The sequence below is a fragment of the Achroia grisella genome, unplaced genomic scaffold (assembly GCF_030625045.1).
Source record: "Achroia grisella isolate CSIRO2021 unplaced genomic scaffold, CSIRO_AGI_Agris_v1 utg780, whole genome shotgun sequence".
Lineage (NCBI taxonomy): Eukaryota > Metazoa > Arthropoda > Insecta > Lepidoptera > Pyralidae > Achroia > Achroia grisella.
In genome coordinates this window covers 4,032,125-4,052,446 of record NW_026713020.1, presented here as the reverse complement: position 1 = coordinate 4,052,446, position 20,322 = coordinate 4,032,125, and the positions used below count along the sequence as shown (strand labels likewise).

The 20,322-nt window shown below is 31.6% G+C and overlaps 1 protein-coding gene and 1 non-coding gene across 2 annotated transcripts; one reads left to right on the top strand and one right to left on the bottom strand.

The window, feature by feature from the left end:
* Window positions 1-254: 254 nt before the first annotated feature.
* Window positions 255-5,492, bottom strand: LOC131851034 (uncharacterized). Its single transcript, XM_059201457.1, has one exon. The coding sequence runs from the start codon at window positions 5,490-5,492 to the stop codon at window positions 255-257; it is 5,238 nt and encodes a 1,745-aa protein (XP_059057440.1).
* A 9,487-nt stretch (window positions 5,493-14,979) lies between these two features.
* Window positions 14,980-15,051, top strand: Trnae-cuc (transfer RNA glutamic acid (anticodon CUC)). The gene has a single exon. It is a non-coding gene; the product is annotated as a tRNA-Glu (tRNA).
* The last annotated feature ends 5,271 nt before the right edge of the window (window positions 15,052-20,322 follow it).

The following is a 20,322-nucleotide window of genomic DNA, read 5'->3' as shown; positions in this document are numbered from 1 at the left end:
ATTATAAACAACACAACCGCCCACCATGAATAACCTAAGCACAAAATAAATTGAACCATTAAAAGTTATATTTATAAACCTAAATACATTTTTCAAACAAATTCTATAATATACAATTATGACTAACTCCATAGTAGACTGTATAAATAAAACAATAAACGAAAACAAAGTCCTTCACTTAAATTCATCTAAAAAAATACATCTAGTAGGTTAAACATGTATCAAGTATTTATATATGTAAATAACAAATCATTTTACACTTTACTATTATCATCAGTAACTGGCAATATACATACTTTAGAAACAGGGCGTTTGATCTGAGAATTTTTACATTTTAATGTAACTACACGCGTAATATTATCAGCTCCAGTATGTTTTGCGACAATTTTACCCAAAAGCCATTTAGTTGGAGGCAAATCATCCTCTTTAATCAAGACAACATCGCCAATTTGAGGTTCGGGAATTTGATGTGTCCACTTATATCTTTGCATACAATGTGACAAATACTCATTGGACCATCTACGCCAGAAGTGTTGTAGCATTCGTTGAACCAATTGCCATCTTTTTAATGAACTAATATTTAAGTTTTCATAATTTGGTGAAGGAACATTTACTAGAGGTTCTCCTATTAAAAAATGTCCCGGAGTTAATGGTAATGGTTCCTCTAGATTATTACTCATTATTGAAATTGGGCGCGAATTCAAACATGCCTCCACTTGGCACAGAAGTGTAGACATTTCCTCAAATGTTAAAGTAGCGTCCCCAATCACGCGTTTTACGTGGAATTTTGTGGACTTGATCCCTGCCTCCCATAAACCAGCAAAATTAGGTGCCCTAGGAGGTATAAACTTCCATGAAGTACCATCTGTAGCTAAAATTTCAGCTATTTCCTTGGACATCGACGAATTTTCTGCATTAAATAAACATTTTAATTCTTTAGAAGCACCTACAAAATTTGATCCATTATCGCTCCATAGCTCAGAACAATAACCACGACGCGATACAAACCGTTTAAATGCATCAATAAAACCTTTAGTTGACAAGTCACTCACTACCTCAAGATGGACTGCCCTTGTCACCATACACACAAACAAACATATATATCCTTTGTACGATTTATGACCTCGACCTTTTGATGTTCTCAAATTTATCGGACCCGCATAATCGACTCCGCTACATAAAAATGCACGTGCAGGAGTAACTCGAACAGAAGGTAAGTTACCCATAAATGGAGTTTGTGTTCTTGCCTTATGCCTTATACATGTTATGCATTTGCGTACGTACTGTTTAATTACATTTTTTGCTCTGATAATCCAATAAGCTGTACGTAAATAATTCTGCATTAGTTGTGGACCACCATGCAGCGTTTTTTTGTGAGCATTGGCTACAATAAGGTGTGTTAAGTGCGATTTATGAGGTAATAAAATAGGATTCTTTACATTATTATTTTCCAGTGACTGCTGAATTCTCCCTCCAACTCTAATTACACTATCTTTATCAATAAATGGGCTTAAATTAGTTATTTTGCTTGTCTTTATTTTAATTTGTCCATATTTTTTCAGTTCTAATATTTCCTGAGAAAATTCTCTTTGTTGACACAATTTAATACAACACATTAATGCTTCATCCAGTTCCCATTTGTTTAAATAATTTAATTGTCCATTCTCTGCTAAAATCCTTTGTTTTGTAATAATACGTCTACACCATGCTATAATTTTAATAAGCTTTGTAAGATCCGAATATTTATCTACAATAAAATTCTCTATAGTTATATGATGTACCTTTACAGTTTCTTCCAAATGAGTTTCATTGCATTTTAATTTAGAATATTCTATATCTTTATTCCATAAAAATTCAGGACCGGAATTCCAAAGATCATGGGCGATAAGAAGCGATGGACCCAATCCTCGAGAGGCACAATCCGCAGGGTTTTGTTTGGATGACACGTGATACCAATGAGAGGAATCTAAAACTGTTAATATCTCCGATACCCTGTTCGCTACGAAGGTCTTCCAACTACTCGGGTGCTTACTCAACCAAGCCAATACTACCGTGGAATCGGTCCATGCCTTTACGTTTGTTATTGGAACAACTAATATATCAGCAACTTCTACTAGTAATTTTGCTAACAATACTGCACCGCAGAGTTCTAAGCGTGGTATACTAATTTGTTTTATGGGAGCTACTCGGCTCCTTGAACTAACTAATGACACGTGTACTACTCCACTCGAATCTATAATCCGAGCATATACCACAGCTGCGTATGCTATTTGAGATGCATCGCTAAAGCCATGCAATTCAACGCTGACATTATCATGCTTAGTGTACATCCATCGGGGAATTTTATATGCAGTAAGTTGTGGCAGTTCTGAACGGTAAGTAAGCCATTCTTTTATTAACTCTTTAGGTGCTTCTTCATCCCATTCTAAACCGGCCAACCAGAGTTTCTGTATCATTACTTTAGCTATTACTACACTAGGTGCTATCCAACCCATCGGGTCATATAACCTAGCTACATCTGACAATATTTTTCTTTTAGTTACAGGTGCGGACAGCGGCGGCAACTTCACTGAATATTGGAATTCATCGCGGTTTCTATTCCAGGTAAGTCCTAATATGTTAATAGTATTATCTGTTTTTATTTCTATATTTTCTATTTTTGTATCTGTATTACTAATCTCCTTTTCTCTTCCTTCTCTCTCTTTATCATTTTGTATTACCTCCATAATTTCATCTTTATTGCTATTCCATTTTTGTAATTTAAATCCCGCTTTCATTAATAGTTCATTCATTTCATGATATATTTGTAAACATTCCTGTACTGTTTCTCCTCCGGTCATTAAATCATCCATATAGAACTCTTTAGCAACCCGTGCTGCAGCCAAAGGATACCTTTCTCCTTCATCATAAGCCACCTGATTAAGTGCTCTGACTGCTAAAAAGGGAGCTGATGATGTTCCGAAGGTGACAGTTAATAATTTGTAGTCTTTTATTTCATCATTTATATTCTCTCTCCATATAATTCGTTGATAATCATTATCTTCTTCTGCTATTTTAATCATTCTATACATTTTAATTATGTCCGCAGTTAAACATACGGGATAGCTTCTCCAGCGCATAATAAGGTGACGTAACTCGCCTTGTATCGTAGGTCCTACTAATAATGTATCATTTAATGATATACCGTTTTCATTTTTGCAGGATGCATCGAACACAACTCTTGTTTTGGTGGTAGACTTATCTTCACGTACCACGGCATGATGAGGTAAGTAAACTGACTCATTTGCTTTATAATCTGGCTGTTTTATTAATTTCATATGGTTCATAGACAAATATTCATTTATCACTTTAGTATATTCATTCTTAAGCTTGTTATCCTTTGCTAATTTTTTCTCTAAATTATAAAAACGCTTGATAGCTATTTCTCTGGAATTACCGCCTTTACAAGGAGGATCATCCGTACGAAATGGTAACTTAACAATATATTTACCATCAGAATCTCTTTTTGTAGTTGCAACAAAAATGTCTTCGCACTTTTGTTCATCTAGTGTTAATATTTTCTTACAGCAATTATCCGCCATTTCAATCTCCCAGAAACGTTTCAACGCGTCATCTTCTTGGACGTGAGTATGCATAACAACATTAACAATTCTTTGTTTACCAGGACTTACAGAATTAATGGGACCAGACAAAATCCATCCTAGTGAAGTACATTGGGCAACTGGAGATCCCGCAAAACTCTTTATTACTCCATCTTTAATAATCTGACTGTACACTTCAGCCCCTAATAATACGTCTATTTTATTAGGTGTATCATAATGCGGATCTGCTAAGCTAATATTCTTGAATTCATCCCAATCGCCAATAGACACACGTGACTCAGGTAAGTATGAAGTAATTTGCTTTAAAACATAAGCCTTTACGTCCATTGTAAAGGATGGATCTGTTGTTGATTTTAACTTTAGCATGACAATATATTTTGAAACAACTGAACTTTTACCTCCAATTCCAGATATTGTTCCTTTTGTAGGAATCTTTTTTAAACCGAACACCTGCACTATGGATTCCGAAATAAAAGAAGCTTGTGATCCCTGATCAATCAAGGCTCGAACCATCTTATACTCCCCGGTTCTTGTTTTAATATTAACTGAAGCAGTAGCTAATAATATTGTACTAACTTTATTTTGACTAAAACAAGAGACAATTGGTCCACTCGAAGCATTACCAATTTCCTGACTCGTAGAAGGAATCGCATCAACCGTTTGTACTATGCTACCTTGATTAACGTTTGACGACCCTGCTTGAGAATGAAGAAGAGAGTGGTGACGTCTCTTGCATATTCTACAACTAATGGGCTTTCGACAAAATTTTACCGAATGGTTACTCCCTAAACAGTTGAAACAAATACGTTGATTAACTACAAATTCATGTCTTTTGTTATAACTCTCAGAAGCAAACTGTTTACAAAAACACAATTTATGATTGCCTGAACAAAATTCACAAGCTATATTTGTAACATTTGTAACATGTAGTGCCTTTGTTTTTACAGGATTATTAAGTGAACATCTATTCTCAAATTTCTTATTGTGTGGTTCTACGAACTCTAGTGCTCTATATCTACTAGTTAAAAATTCTTTAAATTGATTAAATGTAGGCAACGAATCGGAATTAGTATTACTAGTGACGTTAAGCTCCCACTGTTTACGGGATTCAGGGTCAAGTTTTAAAGTTAATACATGAATGACAATTATATCCCATGAGCTTACGTTAATACCAATATTAGACAAGGCACTCAAACACTCGGACGATGTATCTAGTAATTCCTTTAAAAAACTAGATGACTCTGAGGACGCATTTTTTTGACTAAGTAGTCTTTTTAATATACAATGAGACAAGTACTTCTTGTTATTATAACGTTCTTCTAATTGTTTCCAACAAAGATCATAGTTACATTCCGATACTTGAATATGTCGAACAAGTTGTTCCGCCTCACCCGTTAAATACCCTTTTAAATAGTGTAACTTCTGAACTTTATCTAATGAGTCATTATTATGAATCATCGAAATAAATAAATCTCTAAATGTTGGCCATTCTGTGTATTTTCCTGAGAAACTACCAATAATGATGCGGGGTAATTTAACATGGCTCGACTTAACATTTGCAACATCATTGGATACATTGACACTACTACTATTTTTATTTTCAAAACTTTTTAACTTTAACAATTCACATTTATAATCGAAATACAACTCTTCTGATTTATCAAACAATTGTTCTGTTACATACTCATGACTTTTTAATTTACCAGGAGCAGCTATTTTTAATATTTCTTTATGGCCCTCCTTAAATTCTAACCATAACTCTTCTAATGCTTGTAATCTACTATCTAAATATTCTTGTGTAATACGTTCCTTCGGACTCTTTTTAAAATTAGTTCTATATTTATTCAATCTTAAATTGATATCATTTTGTATATTAAATAACGGATCCATGTTTTTTATTTACCACTAAGTTTACTATTCAATAATAAAATAAAAAAAAATGTAAAAGAAAAACTATTTTTATTCAAAGTAAAAGTTTGTACTATTTTACTGCTACTTATATGTAAATGGCATTAATATTTACTTTGTATTATTGTAGGTATAATAGATAATCTAATAAAAATATATGAGAAAATTTCTAAGTTAAAAATTTTCAAAATTTTTCTAAGTGTTTGAGAAACCTAGGGAAAATTGGGCATAGGTTCCCCGTACCTTCGTTTTTTCGCTTACAATTCTAAGTCTAAAACTACACTTAATAACTATTAACACTATATGAAAATATTACAAGTCCCAAATAGACACTTAAATATTTTAAGTTTTTGATCTCTTGCAAATAAGGTTGAAATTAGTTCAGCTTATTAAACAGCTATTTATTTTTTATGTTTCTTCTCTTCGCTTGATATAAGGTTCAATTTCGCCTATCATTGAATTTTTAATAATTTAAATGTACTCACGGTTTCACTTCACATTCCACTCACACACTGATGGCACTGTGACGTAATACTTTCCTCCGCCCTTGACTCTTCTCCTGACGACTGCTCGCGCGCCGTCCGCAATTAGTTCCGCCGACGTCCGGTAGGTGGCGCCACCGTAGAACCGCCGACTGCTCGTACTACTTGCTGCACTTGAGTCAAGGGAACTCCTTTCCACAGCAATCCACTGCGACTTAGGAGTTGAACTGGTACCACCTTGAACTTGGTTAACACGTTCGGCTCGAAGACGACCAATGAACAAATAGGTACCGTGAGGTCAAAAAGCTGCTATTGAGGGTTCCAATTGAAACTACCATTCAATAGGGATGATAGGAATTTATTAAAAAATATTACTATAGGGAGGTCATTAAAACAAAAAAAATCTTAATAGCGCCATCTACATTTACCTGTGGCGCCATCTAGTTTGCACGGAGTGAACTAATATTACACATTCGTATCTATCTTAAACAATAATGAAATCTCATTATTTTACTTTCATGTGTTCAGGCTACCTAATCATAATGCTAAGGAGGACGAAATGGTATTTATTTGTTAGGTAAATTAATAGCAAGTATCAACAGTAGATCGTTTGCCATCACACCAGCCGAATGATTGGCAGTCTCGAAGGCAATCTCCTTGTATCAAGAACATATAGCATATGATGATGAATCACGTCATACGACTGACATATCTTATTTAAACAATGCATTAAATACTATGTTAGTCAAAGAGAAAATATGAAATATAATCTCCTTACTATAAAAGATTTGATATATACTCGATTGATCTTTCGACTATATTGTCAATTATAGATCATGGATTATCCTCTCATCCATATTGATAGAGATCCTATTGTTCCACAAACTAGAGTATAATCTTCTTATGGTAAGAAAAAACATAATTTGAAAATAATTGAAATATTTCTCGTGTTCTAATGGATTAATGTTAAAATGCCTCATCGGCTTATCAAATGATGGGGGTCGTCTTGTCTAAATGAAATGTCTCTTGCCGACGCTTGTTTTTCAAATACAATCATCTCTGTCCAACATTCTAGAAGTGTTGAATAGGAAAGGGATAGAAAATAATTTGAAGAAAAACATAATGTAGGGTTAGAAGCCGCTAGATTCGTGTCACCCCAGGTAGACCAATAAAAACGGATGTTTCATTAACTTTATGTTAGACAGCACTTATAAAGACATTAAAAACCTCAATTCGGTCGCCGACTAATGCGTTCACCATTTTCTGTCTGCGTTTTGTTATTTTTTGTCCTTTCTGTTATCTGTTACAAATTTCTTTGATACATTATATTGTTATAACGGTTCATTTAACATCATGAAAATAAATGTAGTAACTTGCTCACCGTAACCGTCGAATGATAATAATTCGGAAAACAAACGTTTTTTGAAGACCGTGTTCAAAATACGTTTGTTCACGTTATATTTAGTTTTTTAAATGTTTATTGTAATTTTCTTATATGTATTATTGCACAGGAAATACATACACACGTAAATCACAAGTTGTTTTCAATTTACATATGTTTTTTTATGTTTATAGTGCCAAAAATGAAACGCTTAGAGGTCTATTGTCAACTCACAACCAATTCTTAGCTAATACATAACCACCATTATTTCCTCATTTACGACATGTTATATCTTCTCTCTTATGTCGATTAAAAACTTATATACTTATGTTGTTGATTTTTCATAACAATAAAAACTGATGTACCTAATTAAAAACCGATCTATCCAAAAATATTATATGTATAACGTACACTTTCCCTTTAGAATTTGAAATTGCAAAATTTAAATACCAAAATAATACTCTGTTTAGTTCAAATTGTACACAAGACAAAAGAAACACTTTGTGAATAAGCACGAGAGTCCTCGACGTCTAAGCCATTCATCATTCACTTGGCACCAAATCCTCGAAGAACGGATACCACTCCAGAAACAAAGAGTGTTTATTGTCTCAAAACAAAGGCATCGTTTCATATCGCAGTGACAGCTAACTTGCCAATTATAAGTATAACTGAGAGCTGGCATCCGTGAAATTTTATAAGACGAATGTCCTTAAACTTTTTAAAATATGAATGCAGTTTTTGCTCCTTGAATTTATCCTCGTGAATCCTCAGTGAGTCTAGCTCATTTTATATCTGAAATGATTTCTAATATTATGTTCTCAAAACTGTACATTTGTTTAACTATTCGTTTGTTATCTTTTCGACGTCTATACGGCTGAACGGATATTAATTTTTGATATTAAGATAGATTATTTTACGACAACAAAGATATATATACCTTTTACATCGAAAAAAATTTTAACTTTTTTTAATAACTTTTCTAATGCTGCTGGCTGCAGCTGGCGTTTAGAGCTTCACTGAACGATAGGGGTGAGTGCAGATGACACTCCAAACCTGTAGAAGGAGTTATGGAGCGGCTAACACTGCCCGACGCAAGCCAACTTCTACCTGACGAATATAGTCAGTAGTATTCTATTATAATATCAAGAAATTATACTGCAGATTTGCATGAAATTACCTTTTTGGTTTCTATATTTGATTGGCATAAACTTAGCATGCACATCATAATATTGTCAAAATAGAATCTACTCCTTCTTTGATAAAGTTCAGTCACACCCTAGCTAACTAACCTACTGTAATTTGGACATGCAAACGCGTCCTCTATTTATGAGCACAAATGACCGTCTATCTGCGCAACGAGATGCTTCCTCTACTGCAGTGGTTCCCAACCTTCAAGTCAGAGAAACAGACACGCTTTTACATATTAATAGGGATTTATAATTAAATTACATATTAAAAATATTGAAGGTGTGCAGGTTGTATGCAAGGATCGATATGATGATATAATATTATACTGGCTAGTTAGTAAATAGAGCATATTCTTTCTAAAAATGTGTGAGTCTCTCTGTTTGTTACCTTTTCATGACAATACAACTGAAGGGATCTTAAAGATTTTTTATAAAGATAAAATTCAACACGAACTCGCATGTAGGCTTTTATATCATAAAAGCAACGAAATGACAGTTAACAGTGAGTATTTTTGAATATTGTTGTTCCAACTGACAACAAAATGATAACAATAAAAAGGTTGGAAATAAAGTTGGGAACCACTGCTCTAATCTATGTTTTGTTTGATCATATTTATTGCGGCTTGCTGTATTTCCATTCGTCGTTTAGTTTTATGTGGCTCAGCATCTCATTAGGGAGCAGTGCACTATATCGTTTCTATCTAAACTGTTATCTTTGATAATGTTTTAGTGCACAGATAGATAACTCTAGTAAACTACACTGCGCTTATATACAATTAAAATAAATTATGATCTTGGTGATTTGGTAAACTATGCTCTACCAGTCATTACAGGTTTGGTTCCTGGAAGAATAAATTCTATTAATGATTACTTGTTCATTAGTACTGTATTTTAGTTTGTATCAATTTGAACGTATTTTATTCATATGTTTCCATAAGATTTTTCTTTTTTATTGTTTTTTTAGTTAAGTTTTCATGTAATATATTGCTTAAATTGTGCAAAAATGAATTGCAAGAGAGAATTTTGTCACTAGAAAAGGAAGGTGTTGGTATTTTACTATCAATACTTAGACAGATACCAATTTCTGTCTAATTCTCCGGTAATGAAAACACCACTAACAAACCAAATCTTTAAGAGAACAGTAGCCTCATCCACTGCCACGTTCTTCTTCAAATATACCGAACGAACTGCTGGCATGTAAAGTGTTGCTTTGACCACAATATCAACAATAGACCACGTCCACGTGCTGAAAGTTTCTTCACATATATAAATCATATTTTTAATAATACAAAATGAGGAAGCTAATATATCAATTAAACTAATTGACTGTTCCTCAAACTAGAATATATGCCCTGTATTATGAGAAAGTAAGCAACGAACATCTGGAGTGCAACCCACAACACTCGTCGCTAATATATTACTATTATATATCTTTTTTACACTTGTTATACGACATAAAAACCTTTCCTGTACAGGATTAGTCTTAGAGAATGTATATGCCGTACAAAGTTCCGACGTTGACCGAAAATATTATTTTATTCTCTTACGAGAAGAACAGAAGTCTAATGAAGTAATATATTTTAGTACGGTTAACTAGGGGAGTGGGGATTGTTAGTAATGGGGACTACTGACTATATATACCTACATATATATATGAAGGCTATCACTTTCCATCAGGTTAGTATTGTTTTCTACTGTAGTTGTATAATTCTAAAACAAAAAATAATAATTGAGATATTATTGTAACATTACCATGATTAATATAACTACGGAATTAAATTAAAATAATTTATTTAATTGAATTCTAATTTCGAAGCTCATTTCTTGATTTCGTGGAAACGTGTTTAAATTCGAATTATATATTTAAGGTCACATTACATTAAAATGTCCAGACATTAATTCAATTTATCGATAGAAATATCACGTAATTGTTACTAAAGCCTATATTTTTTCAAATTCTTTTATTTTATGAAAAAAATATCAGTGGTTTATTTTTATTTTGTGAAAAAACAATACGGACTCTAGATAGGTACAAACATGAATAAAAATTTTAAATATATAATTTAAATAAAAATTCCTTATTATAAATGACAAAATTGATAAAATACACATTATTTTTTTGACAAAAAAAATACTAGTAATTTATTTAAAAAATTCAATGGACATTTACTCAATATTTCATGTGATTATCATAATAATGGCCGATAATTCACTATTAAAGCCCAGTTCTATAAAACAAAAAGCGTACAACAGTCATACTCGGCCGTCGCCCACATTTCATTATATCTAGGGACCTCACAGCATTATTTTATATAGTTATTTGCCGAGATATCCACGTTAATAAATCAAGTAGGATATCATGTAATGGACACCGGTCGAGGACGGTCCCTGTAGACACATAAATTTGTTTTTGTACGTTTTTTACTATATCATTTGTTGTGGAAACACGAGTGTAATTCCACAGAGGTATCGATGACTAACGGCTATTTAATAAGACAGTGGGTATACCTATTCAGATATATGGTGTTTAAAATACACTGTGGTCATTACATAAGGTTGACCAACCTTGGTTTGGAGAATCATATTCCAATCCATTCATTTCATTTAATGAAAGAAAATTTAACGATATATAAAAAAATGTTAAGTTTTTCGAGTTAATAAATAAAAGATATATAAAAACAAAAATATTTTTTTTTTGAACACGTTCTATTATTGATTTTATATTAAATAAGAAGTATAATAATAGGTTATTTATTTCTTTATTACCAACATCCGATATCGTTAGCAAAAAATAAGGAATAAAACTATTTAACAGGTGGCCTATATATCCTGGCTCGATGTTCAAGGACCATATGAAAGTCTGTCAAAATGAATTTACCTCGATAACCGTGGAGTACAATGAAATAGACAGAGTTACCTGTACATTATTGATTTTTTTTGGATATTATTACTGATCAGGTTAACTATAAATTAATTGATACGTAAGAAGAAAAACTCATATTAGGGCATTTTTGGGGAATATTGTATAGTAAAAATATTTCTTAACATAACCTTATTTGTGATTAATATGATTGCATGTATTTTAGGGGTAGATAAATATTTGATTAATATCGTCAATTTTTATTTGTATTAGAGAGTACTTAAACTCTACTGATTTGCTGACAGTTAAAAACTTAATATGTATTTGCTCGGAACGCGTCCACAAACATATTCGGGTAATATTTTTTTGACAAGTGGTCTCATTGCTGGAATTGCGCTTATGTATACCATTGTGATTAATTCCTGCAAAATTTTCCACAACGGGGTATGGTGCCTAATGCTCATCACGACCATTCCATTGCCATCTAGGAAAAATTAGGCTAAAACTTACGAAACAGGGACTCATTCCCAATAGCAGGACTATAATGGGTCATTACAACTGCGACATATTATTAATTATTATAAACAGTAGAAATATATTTTTGAGCACCATATATTATGTATAGATGCTCATTATTATGTGTTTATAATATGGTAATTTTTATTAACGTCCGTTACATTATGGCTTTGAGAAATATTATTGGCAAACTAAAAGATTTTGATCGTCTGATTTGTATGTTAGTACAACGAACTGTCGTTTATATTAAATTTTACATCTAATAAAACACATTGAATAGAAAATAAATTATATATTAATTAATAAAAAATACGAAAGACAACTTTTATACCAGAATAGACTTTGACTCATGCTATATATTGAGTTTTAGATTTAATAAATCACATTTAAGCTTTACATAATATAAAATGATCTCTTCGCTTAGAACTTTTAAACTACGCAACGGACTTTAATGCAGTTTTTTTCAATAGATAGAATAATTTAAGAGGAAAATTTATATGTTGAATACATGCACATACATGCATGGTAGCTGGTATATAATAAATTATTCATAATTTAATGTAGTCATGATTTAGCTTCCCAGCTGATAGTCCAACTAATGGCAACCGTCGCCGCTATACAATTGTGACTACTGCACAGCAGAAAAGTCAGATCTATAAAATATAATAATGGAATGTCCAGCATATGGTTTGCAGAGACTTACTTTGATAAATGCTTAATAAGCTTGTATTATAAAGAAAACACACCCCGCTTCTTGCTATCTATCCTACTGAATAGTTATTCATTTATATATGACTTCATCCAGAGCAATAGGTGTATAAAGTAATTTTCAGGCCGTAAACCTACTTAATAAAAAAATATTTACCGTGTATATATGGGTCATGCGTCTCAATTACGGAAAACCAAAGTCTCATGATACTGTACCAGTAATTTCACTGCCCTATCTCACTTCAAACCAAGACACAAGTTACGAAGCATGTTGCACGGCTGAAGAAAAGACTTTGTAGTTTTATACAATAATAGATTTTATTTTATAGAGTATATATACTATTATGGCGTGGCCTAACGATAGTGACAATGATGTATCTTATAAATCCGCACTATAATATAAATCAGTATAATTTACTTAACACTTAATTTATATATAATGATACGGTAGACGTGAGAGATCGTGAAATAACACTAATATGCCATATGTTTTCCGCCTTGATGTCACCTACTAATTTGACTTTGATAAATAGGTTGAAACATTATAGGTTGCCTATACAAAACATTACCATTGTTTCCTAACTCGAGAAACACTCGATTGGATTATTATTAATTTTAAATAGATATTTTTTTTTTGTAAAATATACACTAAACCTACCAAAAATGGCCTCAGTATAGGTATTATTATAGATGTCATTTTCATATTAATTAATATTTGAAGAGAACTGCATTTTTATCACTATATAAAAGGGAACTAATTTGGAACACAGTGTTGTAATAATCTTGTTAATCTAGAATCTGATAAAAGAAAATAATAAAGTGAAGCTTATTTATTATTTTATAAAAATATACATAGATAAAGTGACTTTACTCGTAAATGTGTATTTGTAAAATACCCTTGTGTAAAGTTAGTTTAGTTTGTTATTTATAGTTTCATATAAAGTTAATTAACTTTACCATATTTATTTAAATTTGAAGTAGTTTCTAGTAATAATTATATAAAAATATAAATAGTGAGCTTTAATTTTAAAATTAGAATATATTTAAAATATAATAGACACTGTAATAATGACTATTTTTTCTGGATGATAACAAATATAGAATAATCGTGGTAAGGGAAAACTAATGTGGTTATTCGCGCCTGTAACATATGTTTAATGTTAGAGTGAACTTCAATTGATTGACGTGACGTCTGGTTTCGTCTTAAGTACTCGACACAGATTAGGTTGGTTGCTGTGTGAGTTATTCATTAAGTCTAATAAGTGCATTAATAGTTTAAATATAATACGATACATGGTAGGGGATATTTTTTTAGTGAATTAATATGGAGTTTAGCATTTGCATGCGCGGTAGTCCAATGGAGAATGACTGGAGTTTGAAGTTACGTTAGTTAGGCCTTAGTAAAAGAAGAGGAAAAAATATATAAATCAGGAATTAACCAATACGATTTCTAGGGCGCGGCCGTTATACTAATTTTAAATTTATACATGAATGAATATATTAATTATTTTTTTTATAGATGAAATACTATGTTTCGTCCATATCTAATATGTGTATGTGTTTTGTATAATTTATATATTTTTGATGATGTAAATATCTATAATATCCATACTAATATTATAAATGTGAAAGTAAGTCTGTCTGTTTGCATAGTCTATCTATCTATTTATTTCATATCCTTTCGAACCGAACGGGTCTTAAAGAAAATCAGCAGTGTTTAAGGACCCTGTAAAATGCAGTTAAATCGCGTGTAAAAACCAGTACACGAATATAAAAATATTATATTTGTTATTTTCTCTGATCAGAAAGTACTTAGAAGCCAAGTATGGATTTACTTATAAAATTATACTACCGCGCTTGTATTGTACGTGTTATGACAATGGGTCACACAAGTCTACATTGCGCTGTGGGTGGGCGTCCTATGCATTTTACAATGAATCTATTGTGCCTGGTGTACGTTTGGATTATTCCTTAAACAGCACAATATCACTAGTTTTATTAATTATATTATGTTGTGTGTTAACCTTTGCATATTTAAGCGGAGATAAAAGTGAAGACAATATTGAAGGAAGCTCCTTGTTCTATAAATTGTATGAGTGTGTATGATTAAATGCGGTTCATATGTGATAAATATCGATATTAGTTATTTAACAGCCTCGTTGGTCTAGTGGTTTACCACAGTTATTTATTTTAAAAAAATGTAACTATTCCAATAGCATTACAAAAATGTATAAGGGATTACGATTTTTGCAATTGGAAGAAGTAATCCAATTAGGATTGAGTCGTATCGTTATAATTCTTCATCAAGTCGAAATTTTCGCTCGGTTTCAACATCTCCGGTATGGTCTAGTGGCTAGGATACCTGGCTCTCACCCAGGAGGCTCGGGTTCGATTCCCGGTACCGGAATATATTTTTTTTATAGTTACTACAAATGTTTTATTTACGTTATTCTACTTGTGTCATCACATAAATTATTGTTCACTAGATATTCAATTTTTAAACGCATTTGCAAACACCATTTTGATTTGTGCCATAAAAAAAATTGTGAATAAGTTACTCACACACAAATTTAATAAGCATTAGTAACAAATTCTTCTTTATAGATGTGTTAAATTATTAAAAATAGAAATAAAAGAATCACGAAACTAATTATCTCACAATAATTAAAAAATATTCACCACAATAAGTGAGAATTAATAGGAAATGTGTTTTGCGCTCATTTCTTGGGAAAGCATTGTATATAAGCACATATGACGCACAAGCGTGAAGATTCTAAAGGAATTCCATTGTCAGTTTTCTCATCAGCAAAATGTTTAACGAGACGTGCAAATTATTATCTCAGCAGGAAGTGAGAAGCACAGTTTATCTGGCTACAGTGTTTATTAACACGTTCTGTACAACCATGTTTAATATTATCTGTTAATCTTCTACAAATAGTCATCTGGAAGAACCCAACACTTTTTGCACTAGTTCGGCGCCATTTTCGTAATCTAATACTAAAGCATAAAAGTTATGCTATTAGTACTATAAATTGTTCCTCACATCTTAGACTATTTCATCCCCTTCTAGATTAAACTAAATAGACCACATTTATTAGCCAAATAAGTTGAAGTGGAGTTATTACAGAGTGGTTATTTGATGATTCTTATTTATTTGATAGAGTATACTTTAAAGTCCTTGTGAATTTCAAAAACTTTACCAATTTCATTAATAGAACTCTTGAATAATGTTACGTGAGATTTTCCGAGAAAAGAAATAAACATCAGATTTATATGACAAAACCATTACTTAAAATAAGAATTTCTAAGACATTCTAAAAATAAGGATATTATATAATACATTATAAAACTAAGTATACCTACTAGAAACTTTATTTTTATATTTCACATCGACGCCATATCCATTTTAAAGAGGAAATATTCAAAAGCCGTCTGCCGTAAATTTCGTTAGACAACCGAATGCATTATGCTAATGCAACGATTTCCTGTTAAACTTTGAGACATGCCGAATTCTTCGCGTGTCGATATACTATTGTATTAGGAATTTAATATTTTTAAACCAACTTCTTGGAATAGATAGACCGTTTTGATATAAGACTGCGAGAATACTAATCGCATTTTTGAGTGGATTAGAAACCAAATATTCCTATGTCAAAACATAATTTAGATAGGCCCAATCGTTATGAAGACGTATTATAATAGGGATCTCAGGAATTCCACAGCGGATGATTTAAGGACAATAAACATTTGAATCTCGTCCTCTAAGAATTTTCCTTAATCTCCGATTAGTTTTTAATTGCTTTTTGATTATTCATCTTATTTATGTGTAAACGCATTCTTAGTATTCAAATATGTTTAAGTTATTAGTTCATTTAGTAATATATTATTATAAATTGGAATTTTTGTGGGTTATCTATTTTTTTCATTATTTATTTACTATGTGTGTACTTATCATATCTTCCGATATAGTAGTTACATATAAAATAAATACAGAAGTTTACAATACAAAGCTCAAGTGTATGATTGCATATAATACATACAAACGTAAGTGTATGATTACATATATTGAATTAGTTTGAATATATATAAAATATATAATAATTATATCTTAATATTTGGATGAAGCGAATCAGACATTTATGTAATTGAAATCACTACATACAATAATAACTACATTTATTTCGGAATTTAAATATTGGTGAAAGTAAGTTACACTACTTTATATTATAGCGTGTAGTACAATTTACTTAGATATACCTGAATCAAATATTATAACAAAGATAAAGCAATTATAATAATACAGACAACAAAATTATTAATTCAAAAACAATTTGTAAAATCACCAACAGCTACCTACATACTAGAGAGCGTATTAGAATTTACAGCTTTATCATTTACTGCACGCAATTCCTTTTCTAGACTGTACAATAACTGAGATATTTCGTTCTATCTACTATTTGTAAACCGGTTTTCTCGACCTCCAGTACTGTAGTTATCTATCTCAAAATACTTAATAGAAATGTCTTAGTACGTTTGATTTATCTCAGGTTTGCAGCCAGCGACCTAAATGATAACTAAATATTAAATAACGGTTTGTTAAGCAGCTTAAATGCTTGTCCATTAATTCATAATGCTGTAATAGGTTAATAAAATATATAAACATAAAAAGAGATTGATAACTATTAGTTTTTAAATATTAATGTTGAGTGCTAGATATAATGAAATTTTATTAAATATTAAACATTCTTCATTAACTTAATTATTAATACAATGATAATAATAAATTAATTAATTAATTTTCATTAAACAACATAACCCATAAGAATAACTACGTAGTTCGAATTAACTACGTACATTACACAGAAATATTTTTATAAATAAAAGTAATTAGATTTCTGTCACGTCTTTAGAGCATGTAAGAAAAGAGAACAAAGACCCAAATTCTTTTTCGTCTATGTAACTAATATGCAAAAAGTACAACTATTATTCCATGTCGTGTCTGCCACGCGACCAATACATCCTCTGTCTTATTTTTCGGAAACTCAACAAAAGCTCTGACGCTAAACACTGCCATTATTACTTCTATAATAGACAAAGCAACTTTGTTCGAGACAATACGACCAAATAAAAGGCTCTCCCCATTAATTTTTAGTCGTTTGACATTTTGTAACGGTGCATCTTTTGTGTTAAAAGAACAACTTAACCCTGTGGAGGCGAAAAATTGTATCTCAGCGTGCATGCTGTCGGTACAAACGTTGATACAAAGAAATTTTGTTTTTACCAGCTCGTTTCCCTCTCAGTTCGATCGGATTTTTTGACCAAATTAGTTACGCTAGTGTCAACTGAGTTAGACCGATGCACAAAGATCCGTATTTTGATTCTTCAATACTGTTCAATACATAATGTTATTCGGTCGACGCGGACCCCACGGGAACAGAGGGTCCACAAGTTTTTTATGTCGTACGTTATAATTGTGAGATACGATGTTTTTGTAATTATTTACGAGCTTTGTATCTCGGGAATGTAATTTATGTGTAAGTCGGTTTCTACAGTTACATGTTTGTGTATATTTTATCTTGTTACTTATTATAATTAATTAACATTTTCTTGTAATTGAAAGAAAGTTTAGAGATGCTCATGTATCACATTTGATAGTGTTAACCGGTTTTTCATTATATTTATGTGTTTTTTTTTCTTAAGACTGAAATAGGTAAAGAGAGGTAGCAGTCATACAAATCACTTTATTTTTTCCTTGTAAAGTCTTATTATACTAAACGAAATACCCAGCGCCAGAGATCTATAGATATATCTCTTAAAATCTGATCTTACAAGAACTTGAAGATTCATCAACTAACAAATAAAAGTAAGTTAACAATATAATAAAATTTGACATTTTTACGAACGCAAAAGGACAGTTTTTAGCATAAATCCGTTGAAAGATATCGGAACTGCGACGGGGAGCATATAAAATAAGTTCTAGAGTACGTAATGGATCTTACAGTTTACGAGGTGCTAACTCATAGCAGAGATGAAATAATATCCATAACATGGAACTATGTAAGTATATTAGGTGTTATGAACTATTCAAGTTCTTAGTTATTCTCATATCCAACAATGTTTCATTGGTTGCCATTTTTTTTTATTTGAGATCAAATTATTAAAAGAATCATTAAATAATTTATGATTATCACAAGTCTGTACTTGTATATAATATTTATAACATTTTGTTTTTATTTTATATGAGATATACCTCATACATAAATTTCGTTCTTAAAATCGAATTTATTTGTGACGCAAGACATGTTACCAACATGGAACTATAAAGAAATAATAATAAATCTAGAAATTCACATATAAATTGGTAGTATAGCAGTAATTTTTAGAAATATCAAACGATTTTTCCATTATCTGTTATTTTTATAATGCCATAACACAACTTTGTTCATTTAATTCCAATGAAATTCCAATATGTAAATATTACAACCAAATTTACTTATTACGTTTTCTTTATGTTGTTTTTTAGTTTAAGTAATTAACTTAATGATTATTGTATATATTTATTATACTCTATACTTATCCGTTCAAGAGTTTAGAAAGTAAAATGGAAATGATTGCGAATCGTTCCTGCTTCATTTTTACATCCCGCTGGGTGTCGTTGACGAAGGCGACGTAGGTACAAGACACACACAGCGCTAGCACAAAGCGAAGGAAACGCTTAACACACACATTCTGGAGATCAAAGAACGTGCAATCTGTGTGAAAAAAATAACGTTTTGGTCCCAAAAGGGCGGACCCGTTTACGCGGCCCAATTCACGCGAACGGTTCGGACGAAGAAATTGAATTGAAGTCAGCCCGAACAACAAATTCAAACGCGTATCGAATTGTTTTACGTTTGACGAATTCGCTTTTGGAAATTTTTAAATTTAGCACAATAGGCCATAATGATGCAGGTCCGCTTCATTGTCCATATCAGAATGTTGTAGAACATAGAATATAAAGAATTCATGATATGCGACATTAAATTCGAGTTTCGGTTTAAAATCTTGTCAGATGGGTGTCGATGGAACAACATTGTTTTTGTGACCATTCAAGTTTGTTAAATTTCTCACAGGATAACAAGAACTACTATTTGTACATACGCTATATAGGTGTATTTCTTGTCATCCTTAATTTTAGGTATAACTAAATATTGCAAAAAATAAACATTTCATCATGAGGTACGAAGGCATAACAGCTTAGTCCATCGATATGGCAACGCATAGTATATACTATTGACGTCAACAGATGATGTTACGTCCGTGGTTTATGTGTATATGTATATATAGGTAACAGTTGCTACTTACTACATGTTAGAAAAAACATTGGAAAATTAATCAATTTATTAGTTTCTATTCTACAGTTTTTAAGTCTTATCTGAGTACGTATATAAATTTTACCTTCACTGTGTAATTTTCCTTTTTGCTTCACAGTGTACATTAATCATATTCTAAGGAAAATTGCCTTTCAAAATCAGTCTTCATTTTGTAGCGTTGTTGTCTCGATATGTTTCCAGCTACCATTTGTTAGTGTCTTGTTTAGAAAATCACATCTGCTAAACTTTATTAGCTTGCCTTTGACAAAGACCAAGTTGATGGAGGCGCGTATCAAATCGTGCGATTCAGCGTGCTCCTTAGCGCA

Bases quoted from the DNA above. Each gene is read 5' to 3' on its own strand.
- LOC131851034 (XM_059201457.1), bottom strand. From the start codon at position 5,492: ATGGATCCGTTATTTAATATACAAAATGATATCAATTTAAGATTGAAT.